The 24,465-nt window shown below is 34.0% G+C and overlaps 1 protein-coding gene across 1 annotated transcript in view; it reads left to right on the forward strand.

Annotated features, from left to right (window-relative positions):
• Positions 1-24,465, forward strand: part of LOC128866930 (F-box/LRR-repeat protein 20) — a 145,233-nt gene that overhangs the window by 58,568 nt on the left and 62,200 nt on the right. Inside the window, exon 4 of the mRNA XM_054107983.1 lies at positions 15,452-15,568. Coding sequence (XP_053963958.1) covers positions 15,452-15,568 — 117 coding nt within the window. The remainder of the gene's footprint in view (positions 1-15,451; positions 15,569-24,465) is intronic.

Here is a 24,465-nt window from a genome sequence, read left to right on the forward strand (position 1 = left end):
ACGCGAGTTCTAAAGATTCTGAGTATGGTAAAGGTAAGTAATTGTGATGAGAAGTTACCAAATTTTGACAAACTTTCTACAAAAATCAAAACTTTGCTCTAAATGGTTTTTGTTGTAGTGCGGAGTATATTTTTATATAAAAACATGGAAATTACAAAATAAATAATTATGGAAATACTTAAAACTTATCATTATGTGGTGTACACTTTTTTGACGCTCACAGTAGGTGGTACAAAAACACAATAATAGCAACGCGACATATTGCAAAGTTTTGACAAGCTATTTTTTATTCTTTTTTTATTTGCTTTTTATTTTTATTTTGCTTTATTTTATTTTTTTTTATTTTTTATTTTTTTTTTATTTTATTTTTTTTTTATTTTATTTTTTTGTAATTATATTTGTATATTATAGAAAAAAATATATCTTTATATATATTTTTTTATTTTATAGATAGAAAAATATAGTTATTTTTTATAGATATAAAAATATAGTTATTTACCAAAAACAAAAAAAATTACAAATGATGTCGTACGTCAATCATATTTGACAATTTCGAACTAGACAGCTGCAGTATACAATAAATTAATGGAATTCGTAGAGGTTCATTCATATTGGGGCTCACGCCTTCTAAATCCAAAAAGTCAACAATTCTATAATACCATATACGATTATCGATAAACCAATCCTTGTTGATTTTGTGTCCCCAAGACAGCCAACATCATTATGGTTACTTCGGGGTCTGAAAGAGTTAAGGTACTTGACCACCTTATAAGTTTCAAAAAATTAAATTTTTTTTTTTACATTTTTTCAATCCTTATACTTTTAAAAATCATCACCTGAAACTGTTTTTTTAGATTCGAATTCTAACAAAGTGAAATCAGTGAAAATGTGCAGGCGCATCCTGCACTCATTACTTGCTGACTCAGCTGAAAGAAAATAGCAAGTTTTAACTTTAAACGCGTTTTTCCAGAAATTACTTTTTTTCGAATGGCGGACACTTTATCTCCGAAACTGCTTAGCCGATTTTAATGATTTTGGTCTTGTTTTATTTGTTAAGATGTTTTGTATGCCAATTTACCACATTTTGCACAAAAAAAGTTAATAAAGTATTGCTTTTTAAGCATAACATTGTGAAAAACAGGGGTGTTTTCTTAACTTTTTTTCAAACATCCGCCATTTTTTTATTATTTTTTTTTTTGTCAGTTTGTGGTAAATTCTCACGCAAGGAACCTTCCTTTTGAAAATTTTGTTTCTCTCTTTTGTTTTAGAATTACCATTTCTAAGATTAACTGTCCGCCGCAAGACATGATTTTCTTCAGGCCTCGACTTTGGCGCCTCCTGGATATATGTTAAAAAAAGAAATTTTAATAAATCAATTTTTTTTGTATTATATAAGCTCTAAATAAAAATTAAAAAAAAAATTTATTTTAATATATTATACAGAACATGAAAAAAAAAATTATTGAATATGTTGTACTTTTTAGCTTTCCAAGGTGGTCAAGTACCTTAAGCTAAGCTTGGGCTATAATTCAATTTGATGTTTTTGTCGTTGCTTGTAATAATAGACGAAGTGATGTTCCATGTTGTATTTGGAAATACTCAATGCGAATTTCATATTAACTAAATGATACTGCCCATAAATTATCAGCAACTTCAATGTTCTCTGTTACTAATCCATAAATTATCTCATACGACAATTATCGAAAGTCAACAAGTTAAATAATGAATCAACATTACATTCTTTTCTTCTCATAAGCTTTACGCCAAATCCCGTAAATTGCTTCCTTAAAGAGGTAATAACCCGATTTGTGCATACTGTTCTAATAAATCAACTTACATATAATTAAGGTTGTACGAGTCAAGAAGCCAACAATACAGCTGGCTTGCCTTGAAGTTTTTCACTCCTCCACTCGCCTATTTGCCTAGGCTTCTGCTCACCATTCATTTAGACGTTGAATTTGAGAGGCGTATGGAAAACCTGTTGTTGTTTGCAACGGCACCGTTAATGGTGAATGTGCTATAAATCAATATGTGCTCGTAAAATTGAGGGTACTTTGCATAAACAGCAGATACTTGCATGGGCAGAAGCAACAATAACAATACAAATAATAGAAAGCTACAATAACTAAAAAAAAAAAAAAAATCAGGGAAGGAAAAGCAAAACAAAGCACGCGACTACAAAGAGTTAATGACTTTAATTGTAAATCAATATGTGGGTGAAAAAATGGAAAGCCAGGAGTAAAAGTTTACTTTAAAAACAAATAATAAAGATTTCTGTTAAAAGGGGAGGCTTCCACAGTAAATAAATAAACAAACAAATACTATGGTAAAACCAGCCGAGAAGTAGCTGTGCTATAGCAGGCTCAAACCTTAAAAGACTAAGACTTTTACTTACGAGGGGAGGTCAAAAGGTACGCGGAATGAAGAGAAGGAAATGGTAAATTGAACATGAAATAATATTTTTTTATTTTCAATACCATTTTTTTAAATTGTATATATGACTAAATGTTTTTTGTACGAAGCTCTTTCCTTTTTGGAAATAAATAATTATTTGAAGGCGCTCCACAAGATACCACGAGGCAAGCCATCGAATGGAACCCGCAGGGATCACGCCAAGATGGTCGTCCAGCGCACATTTGGAGAGCACAGCTAGAGAAGTGAAATGAAATGGAATAAAAATAATGTTATGGATAGGGATAGATTTCAGATTTATGGCCCTATGCTGCTTGACAAATTTCAAATTTCCCCATACATACATACCTATATGTGGAATGCTGCTGAAGTGACAGTCCTTGGCCGGATATAAATCCGGGTCGTTCCGGTTAAGTAGAACCGACTTTCATGGGAACGTCAATCCGGTTAAGTAGAACCGACGTAGAATCGACGTTTCTCTAAGCATTCATTTAAGTACACTTCCTGATTTATCGAACCCATTGTAACACATAATTTCACTTCTGTCTTCCCTTCTAGACTTCTGGTTCACTTCCTCTTTGCTTTCCACGACCCCGGTACCTACCTAAATATGCATGTTTTGTCGTCATTATGCCTCAGTCAAACAGTTCGTATGTTATAATCGGCAGGCTCGAATATTTTCTTCTTTTTCCTTCTGTTCAGAGCTTTTTATGCCTGAAATGGGCATCATTTTTACATTGTTGAACATAGAATAAGTTGCCCATTTGGATCATTTTTTAGCTGTTTCCCGCATAGTGGCGTTTGGAGTGCTCTTCAAATGGGCTCTCACTGATGTCGCACGATTTTTGTCCACTGGGCCACTTTTTCTTCCAGAAGCTTTTACCCGCTCTGCAAAAATATCTTCTTTCTTCTGTTTTTAGTTACTCTCTTTGCCATGACTTTGATATTTATATTTTGTAGAAAATCGTAACCTACTTGTTTAGTAAGTCTAGAAGTATATTTATTCAAAAAATGAAAGCAGTAAATTTATTCGTGTACGCTCCTTAAGTTTTTTGAAGCCTCAATTGTGTTGGATAGTCATCACTATCGGCAAACGAGAGTTATCGTGCAAGGGTGCATTGTTAGCCGTGAACATTCAGTGCTCTAATGCCATACCAAAATGGTCAGAGTGAACGTTCCAAATAGTCCGAGATAAAAATTCAACCATTTCGGCGATATACGTTTAATTCAACCGTACATCTTCCTTAATACGTACCTCCACTTCTTCAATAATGTTTGTTAACGTCACTTCAATCCGGCTGCCTGAGCCTTAATCACCGCCAACTGACTCTCTGAGCTTGAATATATATACTATGATAGTTATAAACTATTATTTTTTCCTTGCCAAAAGTGCCTTCAGTTGGCATGCCTTTCATAACGATCTGTGATAATTTGCATTCTGGTAAATTTTCTCCATAAAGGATTTTTTTTTAATTTTCTCTTTGATAGATGCTTTTTTCCCTGATTTTCATCTTTATTCAGCGTTACCTCAAGATTAATACATTTATCTAAAATTTGTTTGCCAAGTAGTGCTAAATAAAACAAAATTTGTCGTCTGTAACCGTTTCACCGCAAACTTTTTGACCTCCCCTAGTATGTTTCTATCTGGGAGTTGCACGGAAGGTGATAGGCGACAATGTGGGAGAGTTTAATATGCTACCGGCATGTGACAACTTCGCTGACACCAACAACTAGGTGCACGAGTGAAATGTTTTGTTTGGCTGTTCAGATAGCAAGTGGAAAGAATGGGTGAAATGAAGGCACAGGTAAATGCAGATCAACTTTCCCATAGGCTTGCTTGTACTTATTTACTTATATTTGATGCGAAGGGAATTCCAAACGCCGTAATGTTCGTTAGCTATCTTGGAATGATGGAAATTTTCGCAGAGGTTTACACTGTGTGGAGGGTTGTTTTGGATTTGTATTAGCACTTTCCTTTCAGAAAACAATTCAAAACAAAAAACCGTAAATCTTCGTTGAAATGCCAGTCAATACTTATTTTTTAATTTATACTTAGCAAGTTTTTTTTTTAACTCTTCTAACTCATTGGCAGAAGAAATACCGTAAACCCTAGTGGACAACGTGAGGCTGTTAAATAAAAAAACTGGCGCTGTTTTAGAAGTTGTACGTAAATGCCAAACGCCAACGACCGTCAGCTGTTTCGCTTGAAACCTTCCCTTTCGATTGCTATCCCTCTCGCTTCCGCTAACAAATGTGTGTAGCCAAAGCTTTCATTCGTTTTAAAGTTGGTGAGCTCAAGGTCGATTTAACAATAAAACCATAAATTTAATTATACGAGTAGCTTTTGTTTAATTGTCGATATTTCGACCTCAATCAGAAGTCATGTTCAGGAACTCTGCCTGTGTCTGGTGCCTGATCGACTAGTTCACCATTGCTAAGAGTAATAATAGAATAAGAAATTGTTGTGAGGTTTTACATGAAACCAGGACAAATTGTAACTGAGACTTACACAATTAAAAGATATGCAAAGCAAAGATCCTTTAACGAGTGCTTTCTGAGTGACTTAAGCGATTACAAGGTGGCCGGGAAGACTTTGAGAATGCGAGAATATTGCTGATGAGATGTCGAAAAAATTGGTAATCCGATTTCATCTGACCTTCTATTAATTTCATTAAAATCCAACATTAAAATAACTGAGTTTCGTGAAAGATTAACGAAAATACCAATCCGAATACCTACAATGGATAAGCTATTGGTTATACTCTAGAACAATGTGTCGTCTCATTTTGTATTGTTAATCAAGAGAAGTTTCTAGTCAAGTATAACATCCCCGTATTAGATTTCCATGTGGCTTTTAACGGTTTATTAAAGTACGATAAATATGTATGAAAAAGATTGCTTTACGGTGTCTGTCAGTCTTGTTATTTCATAGGTACTCCTCCTATATGGTGTACTGATATCGGAAAAATCGATAAAAGAAAAAAAAAATAGTCAAAACATTGCCATATGTCGCGCTGCTATGCCACAGGAGTTTTCGTTGTCCTGAACGCTTTTAAAGTTGTCTCCAAGCGTTCCCATGACAGTCGGTTCTACGTTACTGGGACGACCCAGGCTTACCTTCTGCTCAAATATGAGCGAGACGAGACGTTATCAATAAAACGGTCCGCGGATGACATATGGCAAAAATAAATTTTTTGTTTTTTGGTAGGACTGTTATAAGCTTACATGGCAAATTTCAGCGTGATATGTCACATAGTTTGTTTTCTGTGCTACTGTAAACAAGTCAAGCTCGAGTGTGTTCTTCGAATTCTCTTTTATGACTTCAATTGTCTCAAAATGTTTTCCACGGAGCGGCAACTTGAGCTTGGGAAACAGGAAAAAGTCACATGGAGCCATATCAGGCGAATACGGTGCTTGCGGAACGATATTAACATTATTTTTGTTCAAATAATCGCGCACAAGACGTCATGTGTGAGCTGGTGCATTATCGTGATGCAATAACCATGACTTGTTGTCCCACAATTCCTTCCTTTTAAGACGAATGTTCTCGCGCAAACGCTTTAAAACGTCTAAATAATATTCAGCGTTAACCGATTTTGCGATTTGTGCGATTTTCAAGCACAATTTCCTTTACTTTTCCGATGTTTTCGTCGTTTATTGATGTTGCTGGACGACGTTCATGAGGCAAGTTTTCAACCGATGTACGGCCCTCTTTGAACGATTTGTACCACTGGAAAACACGTGCACGCAATAGAGCCGAGTCTCCATAGGTTGTCTGCAACATTTGTAAGGCGTCTGAAGCCGAAATTTTGTTGGAATAACAAAATTTCAAACAAGTTCTTTGTTCAACTTGAATTTCCATCGTTAAATTCGAAGAACACACTCGAGCTTGACTTGTTCACAGTAGCACAGAAAACAAACTATGTGACATATCACGCTGAAATTTGCCATGTAAGCTTATAACAGTCCTACCAAAAAACAAAAAATTTATTTTTGCCATATGTCATCCGCGGACCGTTTTAATGATAACGTCTCGTTCATATTTGAGCAGAAGGTATATCCTGTCAAGGACTGTCACTCCAGCAGCATTATTTATAAATGTACGGGGAATGTACATTTACATATGTATGTGCATATGCTGCTACAACAGCAATAACCACCAACTTGGGTACCTGATCACAGTGGATACATGGAGTGCCAGCAAAGAGGCAGGCTAGTGAGTTTATTGGAGCTCTATTAAGCGGAACTATTCTTTTGCTTGAAAAGGAAAATACAGAAATCGACTGTTATCGCTGTTTTTACACGGAATTGCCTTTCCGAGTCATATAACTCAAAACAGCACATTTTGAAGCCTCAGTATATTTAGGATTTCCGTATGGAAAGTTAAAATTGCTGACTTTTTGTACAACAAAAATGTGTTTTTATGCGTTCTACTTCCTCTTTTTAATGGAAATATATGTATACAAATTTTAGGAAATATGAGAGCTAATATGCAAGGCATAGAATTTGACGCGCACATAGAAAAACACAAAATTTCAAGAAAATATTTGCAGCGCCGTAAGAACTTCAAAATACGAATAAAAAACAAACAAAAGTCCCTTTCATGCAAACAAAATATTTGCTTACTTACTCTTTGCCACTTTCACCCTGCACTCCATCACTTACTTCTGTAAAATTTTCTTTGTTTCGCTCAGTTACCAGCCAAAGTAAAGTGAAATTGCAAATATTTGCGAAATAAAATCTTGGCAAACAAAGAAAGTCGCTGTATAGACTACATATGAACATACCTTTGTAAATTGTATTCATATGCACTTATACGCACACTTATACGCACAAATATATGTGAGTGTTTGCATGCAGATTTGCTGTTAAACTTCCTTGACCGCAATCGTAATGCCTACACGAAACAAAAAAAAAAAAACACAAAACACCAGATAAATATTATAAATAAAAGCGATATGATAGCTTATGAAATCAGCACTGCGTAGTAGCAACTCCGTTTCGTCATTCGCACCACATCACTTGCGCCGAAAAACAAATTAAATACTATAGGAATGAAAATTCAAAGTCAATTCACTCGCACTCCACTGGCTGTTTTTCTTTTTTGATCACAACTCTTCTATAATATTTGCTTTTCTACTATTGCTATCGACTTTTCTCCTTTCCCTTAATGCCTCTTGAAGTTCGTCTTATCACATTCAAACGCAAGCTGTCACCGAAGTGCAATGAACTGCTTGTGAAATTTAATTATCACTTTTTGAGAGTGAGTAAATCCCTCATAAATAAAAAATACTTTAAATAGAGAATTTTTCTAAAAAAAAATAATCAGATTTGATAACTGTTGAAAGCCGAAAATCGGATACATAAGTATACAACATAGATATTTTTAGAAATTGTTAAAACGTTCAAATATTAGAGAGGGGATCAGAAAATGTAACACTCTACTACACAAAAAAAAAAAGTATTTTTCCATTAAAAACCGAACTTTTTGGAAATAGAAATAAGTAGTGTGTATTTTGTGATTAATATTCGTTTTGATTCGCTTTTTGGTTTTATGTACGCTTTTCTAAGGTGCGTGCCAAACGAGCAATCTACATACAATTTGTCTCATAAATATTTTCATATGAAAACATTTGACAAGCAAAAATGTTTGAAGCGGATTTGGAAAGTGAAATGCACGTATTTATTTATTTATTTAAAAAAAAATCAAATTTATTGCCTTTTTCCTCTATTTATGAAAAAAAAATTAATTTAAGGTGATTGGAAAAAGATATGTTATATTCGGCACTGTCTCAAAATTCGTTTGAGATATCAATAAAATAAAAGATTAAATAAATGTACATACAGTATGCAAAATTCGTATTAGTACACCCCCTTATAAATAAAAAAAACCACGTATATTTTCAAATTAATTTTAAAACAAATTCTTGAAACCGTTTTATTTTATAGATAATTAACTAAAATAAGGCCAAATAACAAAACCGCTTACAAAGTGTATTGAAATGCAAGAAAAAAATAAGAAAGAAAGAAATTAACACTTTTCTCAAAAGCAAAATTCGTATTAGTACACATGTATTTTTAAAGATTTAAAGAGTAAATAAAAGATAGTCCAGAAAATTAATATTATGTAGGATACCCTCGTTGCCTTAGAACAGCAGACAATCTCTTCGGCATAGATTCCACCAATTTTTTTGTGAGATTTGGAGAAATCTTCTTCCACTCTGATTTGAGGACTTTTTTTTAAATGTTCTCGGTTCCTTATTTGATGATGTTTCAGTTGCTTTTTGAAAATCGACCATAAATTTTCTATGGGATTAATATCCGAGCTTTATGGTGGTGTTTTGAGATAATTTGGACAGTTATAAAGGATCCATAACCTTGTATCCAACGCCGTATGCTTAGGGTCGTTATATTGTTGGAATATACATTTTTTTTGTAACCCAATTTTTTGGCACTTTTGCGTAGATTCTTTTTTAAAATATCAATATATTGCCTCGCAGTCATAATTCCATCAATAAAATGCAATTTTCCTACTCCGTTTGCCCCGAAACATCCCCATACCATCAGAGAACCACCACGGTGCTTGAAAGAAGGCTGCAGATTTCGTTTTTGAAGGCTAGTATTACACTCTCTCCAAATTTGTATGCGTCCATCGGACATTTTTATATTAAATTTACACTCGTCCGAAAAAATTACCCTTTTCCAAAACCGCATATTTTTGTTTAAATATTGCCTGGCGAATATAACACGCTTTCTTCTATTGACTGAGCTTACATACGGTTTTCTAACCGCAGTTCTGCTTATAGGTCCCAATTTTTTTAGATAATTGCGCACTGTTTGAGGTTTAACTTTGATAGAAAAGTATTTTTCTAGTTCTGCAGCTAGTGAAACTCCACTGACGGTGGGATCTTTCCTGATAAGGCGTTTCAAATAAGTATTGTGCCTCTGTCCAAGCTTTGCCCTGTTCACATTTCGAAGCTTTTTGTCAATCCTTCCACTGTCTATAAATTTTGACTACGTTTTGTATTGTAGACACACTTTTCTGCAATGTTCTCGCAATTTCGCGTAAAGACTTTGCGTTTTTGTTCATATTTATTAATCTCCTAGTTTCGTTTGATAATTCACTTACTTTAGGCGACATTGCAAACTAACTCCGCGAACTTCAACAAATGGCTACTAAAACGCAACTGCCCAAGGTTAAACATTGAATGTTTAACACAATCGTTTCGAAAATAACGGTAAATACCAACAAATTGTTTACAAATTCAACGTATACTAAGTGTACTAATAAGAATTTTGCCTGCAGTAGAAATGGCTACACTGCTACTAAAGCTATTTTTTTCAATTCTATGCAAATGTTTCGGAGTTTTTGTTATTATTCTATTTTTTTATGAATTATACAATACCGCACTACGATTGAAATCAATTGCTTTAAAGTAAATTTGAAAATATATGTACGTGGTATTTTTATTTGTAAGAGGTATTTTATTTATTATCGATTATAACCTCCTGAACATTGGTGTAAGAAGTTTTGTATTTCGTAATTCGTGTAGCATCTTTTCCCCTTTACTCTTTGATGCGCCGTATCAAGTTGTTTTTTGTTTGTAGGACACCTTTGTGTCACTTTCTTTTTCAAGTGCGACCATAAATTTTTAATTGGGTTGAGCAATTATGTAGCAACGAAAACCTGCATATGTAAGACATGTGCATGGGATCATATCTTGGCATAATTTGATAATTTCAATGAGCCCAAATTTTTGCACACTTGGTTTGAAATTGTTACGTAAAATGTCTAAATAAATTCGTTTTGTTATGTTTTCTTCTATAATTTTAATGACACCAATACCTTTTCTACAAATACAGCCCCATACCATTATACTAGGCTTCCCAAATTTCAGTGTGGGAATAATGTTATTATTTTTTAGGGCTGTTTGGAACTTTATCTAAACTCTGTTTGGGTCCTGTTGAGATTATATAACATAATTTTTGTCTCCCCACAAAAAAAACATTATCCTATTGTAATATTTCACTGAGTGCGCAACGTGAGTTAGAGCAAGGGAAAGTAGTTTGTTAGCGTTAGCTTGTGATAGTAATGACAATCTAAGGCCGCACTGCAATTTTTCGTGAATTTGTTTCACTATGGACCTTTCCATCCTTGATATGAGCTTTTTTGGCCTGCCACTGGAGTGTTTTAACTACAAGGTAAAGTCCGAAATAAACAAAACTGAGCTAAAATAGAAACGGCAGGAGCTTTGTGCTGATAACTTCCAGTTTATTTATTCAAAATAGTCCCATCTGTCCTCGATACTCTGTTTTGCGCGATCTAAAGAGTGTTTCAGGTCATTGGCCAGAATGTCCTTCAGGATGTCGGTACTAGTCTTTTGGTTGGCATCTACGGACACAAAACGTTTTCCTTTCATGACCAAATACAATTTTCCGAATAGGTAGAAGTCACAGGGAGCCGATGATTGATGGTTAAAATGCGGTTTCTAGTCAAAAAATCAGTCACAAGAGTGGAGCAATGAGCTCATAATCATAAGTGCATAATCATGCAATAAGCGCCAGCTTCCTCCTTCGCGGTATTCAGAGCGAATTCGACGAATGCGATGCAACAAACGCTTCAAAACGCCGAGATAGAAAATTGCAATGACGGTTTGGGCCGTTGGCACGAACACTTTGTGGACAATTCGCTTAGAATCGTAAAAGCAAATGAGCATCGACTTGATTTTTTACTTCTAAAAACGCGATTTTTTAGGTGGTGGCTCGTCTGGGGTCTTCCATTCGGCACTTTGACGCTTAGTTTCAAGTTCGTGTTGGAAACACCATGTTTTATCACCAGTTACAATGTTGTTAAGGAAGTTCTCGTCTTTTCTCACCTCTTTAATGAGGTCTTTAGAATGCTGAATTCTGAGAAATTTTTGGTCCTCAGTTAACTTTTGCAGAATGAAACGTGCACAGACCTTTCGTAAGCCCAAATGATCAGTTAAAATGCGATAAATCGATGTTGTGGAAATATTCAACTCCGATTCCATGAATATCAACGATCATCGTTACATTTTTGATAAATTTACAAACCATTTCGATGGAGTTTTCGGTGATTACTGATTTTGGGCGGCCCGCATTTCATTGTCATTTATGTCCTCACAACCATTTCTGAAATGTGTAAACCGTTCATGAGCACTAGCACAAGATAGGCAATCAGCGCCATAAATTCTTTTCATCAATTCAATTGTTTCGGTAAACGTTTTACCGATTTTACAACAAATAAATATAACATATGTGTTCTGCTACAAGAAAGGGATTCAGCGGTGAGAAAATATGTCAATATCATTGCCAAATGTATGATAGTTTCGAGAATAGATAATAATCACAGGGTGCCATATCAAATCGGTGGAACAGAACAGCAGAGCGATTGCAGGTCAAGTGGCCCAAATATTAAGGGTATTGTTGCAAAAATTGGTTTATTTGGAAACCTGAGTATAATAAGAAGTACACTGAAAACGTGTTGAGAAATTTGATATTTTTGAGATTTATTCAATATTGAAAATTTTTATAAAGAGCTCTTTGAAGTGAAATATCTTCAGTTCTTTTTAACATAAAAAAATCGTGAATTTATAGAGTAAAATATACTTTTTTAAATTTTTTATTTTTTTGTTAAAATGTTTTCGGAAAATATTTCTTTGCCATTTTTGAAAAGCACTTTTTTCACATCTTTTCTTATTTATTGACATTCGGCCCCGTAAGGTTAAGGCCAGTAAAGACAAAGAAGGGTGCTGTACCTAGCAAAACAGGTGGTCTGATTTTTGTCTATCGCATCCAGGAAAATTGGACATTCTATTCCACATGTGGATGCTCAGAACTTATGGTTTATTTCCTTTTTGTGTTATTATACTTCAAACAGATCTGAAGACATAGATGGCGTTATTTCGCCCCAGTTTTTTTTTTAATGTTTGCTATAAAAATAAAAATTTTTTAAATTGGTACTTATTTTTTAAGAAAGTAATTTAGTATGTTTTTGAAAAGTCACTAAATTTTTTTTAGAAAAAGGTTTATTTATTTTATTTTAGAAAAGTCAATACACTTTTTAAATTGCTTGTATAGCAAAATTGTCAGTTACATTTTTTTTTCTAATTTTTTAGAAAGCTTAAAAATTATATATTTTCCTTTTAATTGTAATTCAACATCTAAATACATGTATTTGTTTTTATAATTCATTCTGAGCATTCTGTGAATGCCTCAATTTATTTATGTAGACTTTGAGTTTTCTGATTATATCTGCTAACCTATAATTTGACGAGAAAAAGGAAGAGGAAACAATTTTAGCAATAAGAAACATTCGAATTTTCCAACTTGAATACAACCAATTTTCCTGCTTACAGTTCATATTTTGCATGCTTCTCGCTCTTCTCTCTCACAAATTCGAGTTAGTTGGATTTTCAAGTACTCAAAGGCTTTTCTACAGTTTCTTCCTCTATTCGTCTAGTCGTAACATGTTTTTATTGTTGACAGGTTTGCACAGGAAATGCTCAGTTTGTATAATTCTCGTTGTTGTTGTTATTAGTACTTTTGCGAATTTGTTTGCCTTAGGTTGTGCCGTGCTGTCTTTGTGGCTGATAAGGCCAGCAGTAAATGGATATTTACCTTTCACTTTATACGTAATTTGCAATTGCGGTTCTTGTTGTTGCCAAACAAAGCAACAGCAAACAAGCAATTGTTGCGGCATATCACCCCTTTTTTTTGCTATTTCCTTTTCTTATGACGTTTTAGTCTAACACGAAAAAAATTGAAAGCAGCTTATGAAAAAGCGTACGGAATGATTTATTTTTATTTATTTGCTCGTTTTGTTTTGCTTTTGAGTTTTGCTAGCTTAATTAATAGTTCCTTTTATTCACCTGTTGTGGTGGTGGTGATGTGGAGGGGAACACATTTGATATCTGTCAATATGGATATATGTGTGTGTAATCACCAATAAATGGACATTGGGCCGATTACTTTGTGTGGAGAAAGAGTAATAAAAGTGTGTGTAAATCGATATCCATATATACATATACTCGGTTGGCTGTCTTTAGCCGTCAATTTTGCTGTTATTACTGTTATTATTGTTGTTGATGTTAGCGCAATGCTAAAGCCCTATTCAAGGTCATTGCAAAAGAGGTGTTTGTCGATAGACATATAGACTGCCTTTGTGGTTTTTTTTTTAATCTTACGCAATTAACTACTTGCTGAATGTGTGGTCACTTAGGTATTATGAAAGGCAAGTAAATTTAGTAGTAACGAACTGGTACGCTTTTCGTGAATTTAGATCCATGACTAGTTCTCGCTTTTGCTATTTTTTATATAAATAATTCTTGAATTATATTGCATGCTGCCATAGGAAGTTATATTATAAGTTAAATCTCTTTCAGATAGTTTGAAACTCATACGAAGTTCTCCAGATGAGATTTAGGACGCTTTGCATCTTCATACAAAAGTGAAATTATGGGTAAAATACCCACGAACTTGTGTACTGACCTGATACAAAAACATTTTTTTTTTACATATTTTTTTGTAGTAGTGTGGCACCAAAGTAAGCGTCTTGTCAACAGGATTTTGGCTCTTCGGGACATCTGAAACGAAAAAGTTAAACTGATTATTATTCTGTAGGCTTGTCATTCTGGCAGGTGCTACAATAGGAACATTTTTTTGAAAAATAACAAAATGGCGGACTTTTGAAAAAAGGTATGTTTTTCGGGTGGAAATCAGACTGTAGTATGGAAAGTTAGGGCTGAAAAGAAACGAAAATAGTGATGCCAATAATAACATACTATAAAATCAAAACGATCGCATTTTATTTTCTTAAAAAACAAAATCCTAAAAAATATCTATAACAAATGAGTATTTGACCAGACTACTACCTTAATATGTTTTAGTGTTTTATTTATATTATTTTAGGCTACTTTATTTAATTTGATTTATTTAATTTAATTAATTTATGTTTTTTTTGAATGCCTTTTATTTAGTTTTTTATACTTCATTTTATTTTTTATAAATTATTTAATTTATATTTGGTATATTTATGTAAGTTTATTTTATTGAAATTGTTTTTTTTTATCTTATTTTAACATATTTATTAATTTAGTTTATTGAACAAATACATAATATTTTTAGTTTTGACGTATTTTATTTTTTATTTGCTTTACGCTATTATAATTCATTTTTTTTATTATTTAATTCAGTTTGTTTTAATATTATTTATTTATTGACCTAACATTTTTGTTTTTAATTTGTATTATATATTATAATAAAATTTATTGTAGATTACTTTATTTAATTTGAGTTTATTTTCTTTTATTTCAGTTGTATTACACTTAATTTTTTTTTAATATTTAGTTTTAATTTAATTTTATTAATAAAGTAATGCATTTGGTTATATTTTATATTAATTATTTATTGAGCAGATATTTTTTATTCTAATATATTTATTTAACTTTATTTAATATTGAACAAATACATATACATTTTTATTTTATTATTGTTCATTTTATTATTTATTTTTGTTTCTTTTATTTTAGTTTATTTAATATAATTGTTGAATTGCATTTTTTTTTGATGTATTATATTTTATTTTATTTTTTATTGTTTCCTTTAGGGTTTTTGTTACGCTTGTTTTTAATAAACAAATATTTATTTTATAATAATTTAGTTTTATTGTGTAACCATTTTCGCATACCAGAAATCGTACCACAGAACCTATGCCAAGAAATAGTTTGTTAATTTGCTAATCTATAAATAAAATTATGTCTGTTTATATTTTTAAACCGGTTTCTCTAGTTGAGATTTTAAAATTAATTTTACATCATTCCCAACATTTCCTTCATCACTCACAATAATTTTTAGTTGACTCAAAGCACCTAGACTTTCTTCACAATCCATACATATGTATGTATACACACAAATATGCATACATATTTTATATGCAAATAAACATTTTATTAATGAGCTTATCCGTTGGCACTAGATTTGTTAGAAATTGTATTTTTTTCTTTGTTTTTATTTGCAGCAAACATTCCTCAGTTCATCGGATACGGATGATGAACCTATAAAACAACTGCCAAAAGAAATTCTTTTACGTATTTTCTCCTATTTGGATGTGGTGTCTTTATGCAGATGTGCACAGGTAAGTTGCGAAGAACATATTTTCATATTTTTTTATTTATAAAAATGGAAGCAAAAGATATATAAACGTAGAAGAAGATTTTAAAGCTGTATGATAACACCTGGGCTGAAAAGTCCCGAGCGTAACAAAGAAAACACGCAAGAAAGAAAGAAAGCACAACGCAATCATTCCAGCGGCTTTCGTACATTACAATACCACTTTTGTATCTTTTGTCTCAAAATAGGCCTTAGTTTCAGCGATAACTTCTTCATTCGAGCGAAAATTCTTACAAGCGAGCATCTCTTTAAGTCTGCGAACAGCCAGTAGCCTGGGAGCCAAATCTGGCGAATACGGTGGATGTGGAAGCAATTCGAAATTCATGTAGTTATGTCAATGTTTTGCCATCATCCAACACGTTCTTATTTTTGGTCAACACTGAGGAAACGCCGCACCCACTTTGAACAGAGCTTTCTCATAGTCAAATGCTCATGCCATATAAAGCCAACACGTTTTTTTATATCTTTAAGATGACAGCAAACTTACGTAACTTCACTTTTCTATCATTCAAAACGGTTTTGTGGATTTTTTTTTAAGTTTTCTGGTGTTACCGCCACTAACCAGCAAACCATCATTTTATTGTTGTTTGTGATGGAGCGGAACACTTTTCTAGTCATTGCTTTGCTTGAACGATATTTTTTTCCATCAAGAAGCAGTGGAAAATAAAAACATGAACATCTTTTTGGTCCATTTTTGTGAAAATAACAAAAGTGGCGTCACTCTTAACACAATAATTCATGAACTAATGAATAGAATATCATGAAATTTAACAGCTGTCTTTATAAAGTTAGTACTACCTGAAAAAGAGGTGGATGCAATAAAACTAGTCCCATCTATATGTTAGGCCTAGGACTTTTCAGCCCGTATGTAACTTTTGTTTTTAAGTAAGTATTATAAGTATTAGGGCGGGTCGATTTGAAAATCGCTCATTGCTCTGTGAAAATCGTATTCTAGGGATCAAAATAAGAAACTTTGCCGAAGGAACCATACCTCTAAAACGAATTCTGATGTCCCCCAATTTGGGTCGAACGAAAAATTACACTTTGACCCATTTAGAGTGCTCCAATCGAGTCCAAATGTATGACCGGCCCCCACTAACTTTAGACGGCCGATCCACCCACGCCAGTGGCACACCTCCTGGAACTCCCCTGGGGGGTTCCGCATACAATCATTTCAAAATATCACCATTTTTGGCCTTTACATGAGAAAAGAAACTAAAAAGTTCGACCGAAATTGGGGGACATTGGGGGAAATTGGGGAATTCGTTTTAGAGGTATGGTTCCTTCGGCAAAGTTTCTTATTTTGATCCCTAGAATATGATTTTCAAAGAGCAATGGGCGATTTTTTTGCCTCCCCACAAAAGACACTAAAAGTTCGACCCAAATTGGGGGACATCAGAATTCGTTTTAGTGGTATGGTTCCTTCGGCAAAGTTTCTTATTTTGATCCCTAGAATATGATTTTCACAGAGCAATGGGCGATTTTTGTTGCCTCCCCACAAAATACCCTAAAAGTTCGACCCAAATTGGGGGACATCAGAATTCGTTTTAGTGGTATGGTTCCTTCGGCAAAGTTTCTTATTTTGATCCCTAGAATATGATTTTCACAGAGCAATGGGCGATTTTTTTGCCTCCCCACAAATCGACCCGGCCTAATAAGTATATCACAAAATTCCTTCGATATCAGAGCAAAAATATAAATTTGGACTCAAGATGGAATACAAATTTTACTTTGGAGTCTGCTAACCCACAAGCATGCTTAAATTCAATGAGGCACTCTTTCATCCATGCCGATGGATTTGAGATTTATGTTTGGCAAAGTTTCATGATTTCAGATTTTACGTGTTTGGACGTACCCAAACAAAGTTGCCACGGTTGCTGTATGGTAAATCTTGTTTAGAAAAGAACTGATTGCTTAGTTACTAAAAATGCCTTCGAACGTTATTGGTGTAAATATTTGTAAAGTATTGACATTTTGTTCTAAAATTATTTGAATCAAGTCAAAGTCAAGTCAAGCAAAATATAACAAAATGAAAAAAAAAACACAAAAATTATTTACAGAACTCTGTCAAAATTCCTTTAAGTTCGAGTAATTTATAATTAAATTTTTTATGCTTTGGTTAGTACTTTTTCTTTCCCGCTTCATTTCTCCATTTCTGTCCTTCTGTTTGCCACCACCTAAATTAGACTACTTTTTATATCGCTTAATAAGGAATTTCATTAAGCCACGTCCCAGTGTCTCGCTGTGCGGTTCATAAAAAATATATTACACTTTAACAAATATTTATTATTTCCGGTATATGTGCAAAAAAGGAGAAAAAGTGCATTAAAAAAAAACATAAATATGTATAGACATTTTTTACTTTACTTGATTTGAATCGCCGCTGAGAAAACTAGAATTACAAAACAGCATACCTTTTTTATCTCGAAATTCACATTCAAATCACGTTTGTGCGATTTGTGAAATATTTGTTAAGTATCTGTTGGCAGTTTTGTTTGTTTGCACTTTTCATGTACTTGGAAATATCAGTTTGCTTTAGATTTCGATATTTTTATTATTCCCTATTTTAATTTGCATTTCTGTATGTTTTGTTATCGCATCATTTTATGAGGGCTCCTTTTATAGTTTGCACCCAGTAATGAGAACACAGTAAATTAATAATGAAAATGGCTTCACTGTTTTTCAAAATATTCTCCTTGGAAGTCAATACACTTCTGCATTCGCTTGAATCAGTTTTCAAAGCACTTTTGCTACTCAGAAGTAGGGATACCTCCAAAGGCGACCTGTTTTCAACAGCTTCTTCAGGCGTTGAAAAACGTTGGTTTTGCTTTTTATTTTTAATGTTTTGATGATCGAAAACAAAAAGGAATCATTAGGTACTAAAACAGGGCTGTAAGGCGAATGACCCACCTTTAGCCATGTCATATGTGTACGTGCTTTGGACCACCGTCGCTGGATTTGAATTTCGTCAACATTTCTTTCAACTAATCGACCCTAGTAATTTTTTTGCCTATTGGCAAATTATGCGATATCCAACGAGAAAAAAATTCTTGTTGAGCAAATGTTCATGCAATACTGAATGTATGCTGGCCACAAGAATGCTTCTATGTCGCGACATGTCGACATCGATTTTTTCTGGCACAACAATCATTTTTGTACGACCTTCACGATATTCATCCGGCAAGAGTCGACGTACCACTCATATCAGCCCTTCGCAGTCGCTAAGTGTGGTGCTTTAACGCTAAAAGACGAAGTAAATGGTAATAAATAATCCCACTAAAATTTTCACTAGTTAATTCCATCTTTGTGACGAAATGAATTTTTCAACTCACTGTAAAAGCCACAAATAAATAACAAAGTGAGATCAAAGTGTATCGAACAATTGTAATAGAGTAGAAAACTAAATATGAAATTATTTCGGAGATAGTTATAACCTTTTTTAGGGTCTATAAATTATAGATATAAATGACCTAAAGTTCCTACGATCGCTAGGTTTTCATTGACTTAAAAAATTGTTACTTTTCAGTTTCATCTTTTTAGGTTCCTCCAATTTAAGTTCGATGCAGTATAAATGGGCATTTTTTGATTGGAATGTCCGTTAAAGAAGGTGCCCAAGTAAACAAATGTTTTACAAAGACCTTCGCGATCGCATTACATCCCGAAATTGCCATACTACCTGGTATGATTTGAACGGGAGAAACACGTCGACGAATCCTTTGTTACTATACGTTTTGACATTTATTTTCTTAAATTCACTTTTAATCAATTTTTAATAAAAATATAGTTAAATTCTTAACAAAATCCACATCCTTAAGTTGCAAGCTTCATACGAAATTCAAAAAAAATTCATGCAATTTTCATAAAATGTTTCTACTTTTTAATCAGAGTTTTTAGAACACTTCTGAGTATGCAGTTTTTAAGCTCACTCAATTTTAGTACAATAAAGTGAAAGTTTGAAGGTCAGAAAAATCACGTTGATGTTTTTTGTTGATGGTTTTTTGCATTTCTTCCAATATCCAACACATTTTTTACACAATTGCGAAAATGTGTTAGAGTTAGTAAATTTGAGGCATTTAGAAGAAGCCCCCATCATTGTTTCTATCGGCTAGGCTGGAATAGGGCAATAGTTGGGTTTGACTAGTGTCTAATTTCTTCGTTTTCTTTTATTTTTGTTTTTATTTTTATTCAAAATTTTCTTTATTAAAATCATTTAAAAAAAATTTAAAAGCTCTTTCAAATTTTAAAATCTCTTTCTTTGTATCGTTCGAAGATTATGATCTGTTTGCATTACATTCAATTAAAGAAAATAAATCAAATGGATTCTCGATGCTAAATCGTAAATATTTATTGCGTGCCTGTGTACGTTTTCCAGGAAGCCTTAAAGTAAGAGATGTAGGTATAATGTAAATTTTTCACGAATTAACTGCGTGCAATTGGTTATTTTTCATTGACACCAATTCCCTTCACTTACACCTACTGCAGTTATATCATAAAATAGGAGTTACGCAGAAATTTTCATTATTTAAAGTTAAACAAAGGAAAATAAAGTAAATAATCTGCGCAATTCCAGTTTATACATAATTTTGTTGATTCAACAACGCACATCGAGCATTTGCATGAAGCGATTTCAGATAATTTCACTAAAGTGCGTGTACGTTTGCTTAATACATATATGTATGTAACATATGTATTTGTACTTACGATTATTTACTAAGAAATAGTATTTCAATTTATTTACATCAACACCCTATATAATTGGTGGTTGGGTTGGTACAACGCACTAGTTTCAGAACTAGTGATGTTAGTACCACCACTACCACAGGTGGAAAATGGATTTTACAATAATTGCTCTTATTTTAATTAAAGCTCACTAAAATTTAGGCTCATTTGCTCTTAAGTGGGGCCTAGTAAACTACACTTTTCTTTCAAACACATGAAAGTGGATGCAAATTCACGTCGATGAAATCAGAATCAATACTGAAAAGTTGTGCAAGGCCGACTTGCTTTTCGTTTTTATCGGGCTCGCTACCTCGGTAACTAGCTCGTAATTTCGAGAAATTTTACAAAAACAAAACACGTGAAAAGTACTCTCGTATATTTCGTTGGTACTTCTAAAGGTACCTACTAAAAGTAATCCTTTAAAAGTGACCCCTCCATTTTAGAATCATACATTTTTTGCACTTTTTTGCAGCTTCTTCTCACTCTGCATTCTTTGCTTGTGACGAGTTGGCTAAAAACTCAATCGAAATGGTCCCACAACTACGGTAAAAAGACAATTCCGGAGACGTTGGAGTAAAAGAATTATTTGTTGGAGGTAGTTTATTTAGTAGAAAGAGAAGAAATGGATTAAGAAGAATAATAGAAATGTGTCTGTTTCTATTTGATATGAGGTCCTTCTGTAACCTGATAATATCCATATTTATGTACCTGTCTGTAGAATGTCTGAAATCATTAAAGACCTGGTATATGTATTAACCAGTTGAAAAGAAGTTTTACCTGGCGGATGGTAAATAAGGGTGCAAACATTTGCAGGAAATTTTGATCCCAGGATTGCGTGATATACTTAAGGTGATGCCGGCACTGCCCTGGTTCGAAAGCTGTTGTATATATATAAATCAACGAAATTATAGCAACGGTTTTTTCTAGTAGCGGTCGCCTCTCGACATAGAAATACAAACCTCCGAGTATATTTCTGCCAGTAAAGAACTGCTCATAAAAAAGCATCTGTCGTTCGGAGGCGGCAAAAGCTGTACTTATAGATCTCTCCATAAATAAAATTATAATTTTCTAATATAAGAACAAAAATCTCATGTCACTGGGTTTGTAGTCACGGTCCGCTGAAATGGCTCGACCGATTTTTATGAAATTTTTTGTGTGTATTTGGTAGGCATGAGAATAAGTCGTAAAGTATATTTCATACTTCTGACAAGTTTCCACCCGTTTATATATATATATAATTGGTGCGTACACCCTTTTTGGGTGTTTGGCCAAGCTCCTCCTCCTATTTGTGGTGTGCGTCTTGATGTTGTTCCACAAATGGAGGGACCTACAGTTTCAAGCCGACACCGAACGGCAGATATTTTTATGAGGAAATTTTTCATGGCAGAAATACACTCGGAGGTTTGTCATTGCCTGCCGAGGGGCGACCGCTATTAGAAAAATGTTTTTCTTAATTTTTGGTGTTTCACCAAGATTCGAACCAACGTTCTCTCTGTGAATTCCGAATGGTAGTCACGCACCAACCCATTCGGCTACGGCGGCCGCTACCCGTTTAAAGATATAAATTAAACTAACAGGATTGATCAAATATTGCAATGCGGGTGCCCAATAGAAAGGGTCTAAAAGGGGTATTTTTGAAAAATATTTGTTTGGGGGCTGCCACGTTTTTGAAAAATTAAATTAAAGTTTATCAATAAGATAAAAGAAATATAACAATATGGAAGTCAAACGATAGAGGTTTGATAAATCTTACTTCGAAAATGTTTCAATTATTTCTTTTTTGTTAAAGAGGGTTGTCATCTGTACGAAAAAGTAAAATCCATTAAATTGATTATATGTATATATAAATATATATAATTGGCGTGCGCTTCCACAAATGGAAAGACCTACAGTTTTTAAGCCGACTCCGAACGGCAAATATTTTCTTATGAGGAGCTTTTTCATGGCAGAAACACACACGATGAATCACCGCCTCAACGGCGAATAAGTTGTGTCCACTGTTGTCGTTCTTGAGGTAACCGGCCCGATACAACTGTATCCCTAATCGGGCACGAAAAATTCCTCGAAGAGAACTGCGACACATAGCAACAGCACACTTTCAGTTTGAAGATTAATATTTCACTTTGTATTTATACAATACTTAAGTTCGATTTCTTTGAGATCTCCGTCGGAACTGTTATCGATCGCTAAAATTTAATCGATCGCGAACATACTTGAAATTCGTCTTTTTTTACTTAACAACCAAAATATTCCAAATAATAGCTATTAATTTTTATAATCGTATATAACTACAATTACGTTCAAAAATGAAAAACAAATTGATTTGAGATTGAATTTAAATGTAAGAACAGTAAAGCATTTAAGGCGGAGTCTTCTTATCGTTGGTTGGTTGGTTAGAGTGGTGATTCATCCAGAATCCAACTAGCGCTTCCGCACCATTTTGTTGCCACAACCTCGTTGCCAAATTGTTTAACAGTTATTTACAGCAGGACTATATCCAGTCTGTGCGGTTTAGGAACCTTATTAGGTTGTTGACGTCTAAGCCAGATAGGTGCTCGAGACTCTCGAACAGCGGTTTGCCCAGGGTTAACGTTCTGTCCTTCCATAGGGCAGGGCATTCACAGAGGAAATGGAAGATGGTTTCTTTTTTCTCCGGTTGTTTACAACTATGACAGTATGTGTTGTGAGGGATGCCCATTTTGGCGGCTTGTTCTCCGATAGACCAGAAGCCAGTTATGACTGCCGTGAGTCTACAGGTGTCCCGTCGTTTCATTTTTATCAATGTCGACGATTGCTTGAGGTTGTATGTGGGCCATAACGTTCTGCTGATTTTTCATTTCGTCTGGTCTCTCCATCTACAATCTGCAATTCGAAGGTATTTTAGGGAAATTCCATTCTTGACCGCACCTAATGGAGTGAATACTGGTACTGCAAGAACGCTATTCATGGCAGATCCCCCTCTTGCCAGTTCATCAGCTTTTTCGTTACCTTCTATGTTCCGGTGTCCCGGGACCCAAATTAAGGTTACTTTATGGGTTTCACTCAAGTTGGTGAGGCTATTCCTACTTTGCTCCACCACTTTGGAGGTTGTTATAGTCGCGTCCAGGGTCTGGATTGCAGCTTGGCTATCCGAAAGAATAGCGATATTGCCCTTAAAAGAGAAATCTGCGATTAGTAACCCACAGGCTTCCCCAATTGCTAGTACTTCCTCTTGGAAGACGCTGCTGGTATTAGGGAATTGCAGAGATTTTTCAATTCCAAGTCTATGAGAATATATACCAGCTCCAACACCACAATCCATTTTACTGCCATCTGTATAGACTGTGGTATCGAAGTTGTTTAGAGAGAATCCCTTATTCCATTCTTTCTTAGATGGAAAGAGTATGGCAAAAATCCTATTGAAAGTTACCGTCGGGACGATGTAGTCAGTTCTCACCGAGATTAACTGAGTTTGTCGCAATAATAGACTAGCATGTCCATAAGTTTTTTCTCTCCAGCGACCCGCTTCGTTTAACCTAAATGCACTCATGGTTGCCGTCTTCTTAATATGTAGGTCTATTGGAATAACGTGTGTCAGGGCATTGAGAGCCTCTCTAGGACATGATCTGATTGCACCGACCGTTATTGCACATGCTGATCTTTGTATTCTGCCGAGTAATTTGGTATTGTACTCTCACCCTAGAGCTTTTCACCAAACTACCGTAATAGGAAAAGAAAAATAGAAATGCTTGTATTATAATTGTAAAATTTTGTAATAAACAAGTTCTTATTTCCTTCAATTCGATATTTCAATTTTTTCGGGATTTCGAAATTAATACGAGCTCATTTCGGGATTCCTGGAATGACATCCTTTCTACATATATGTAAATTCATACATACATATATCGCATGCGCACATATACATGCATGTAGGTAAATATGTACAGGGTTGGCCATATTAAACTGACCCATTGAGTAACCCTATAACTTTTTACTGTAATTTCAGATCAGCTAATGACATACCGCGTTGGAAGCGTCAGTCGAAGGAGATTTATACCATGAAACAGTACACCCTGTAATGTAAACAATGTACAGCTGTACATTCAAAATTCCTTCTCGATTGTAAAAACGCAACGTCATCAAATCATTATGAGTGATAAGGTC

Source organism: Anastrepha ludens, chromosome 6 (genome assembly GCF_028408465.1).
Source record: "Anastrepha ludens isolate Willacy chromosome 6, idAnaLude1.1, whole genome shotgun sequence".
Taxonomy (NCBI): Eukaryota; Metazoa; Arthropoda; class Insecta; order Diptera; family Tephritidae; genus Anastrepha; species Anastrepha ludens.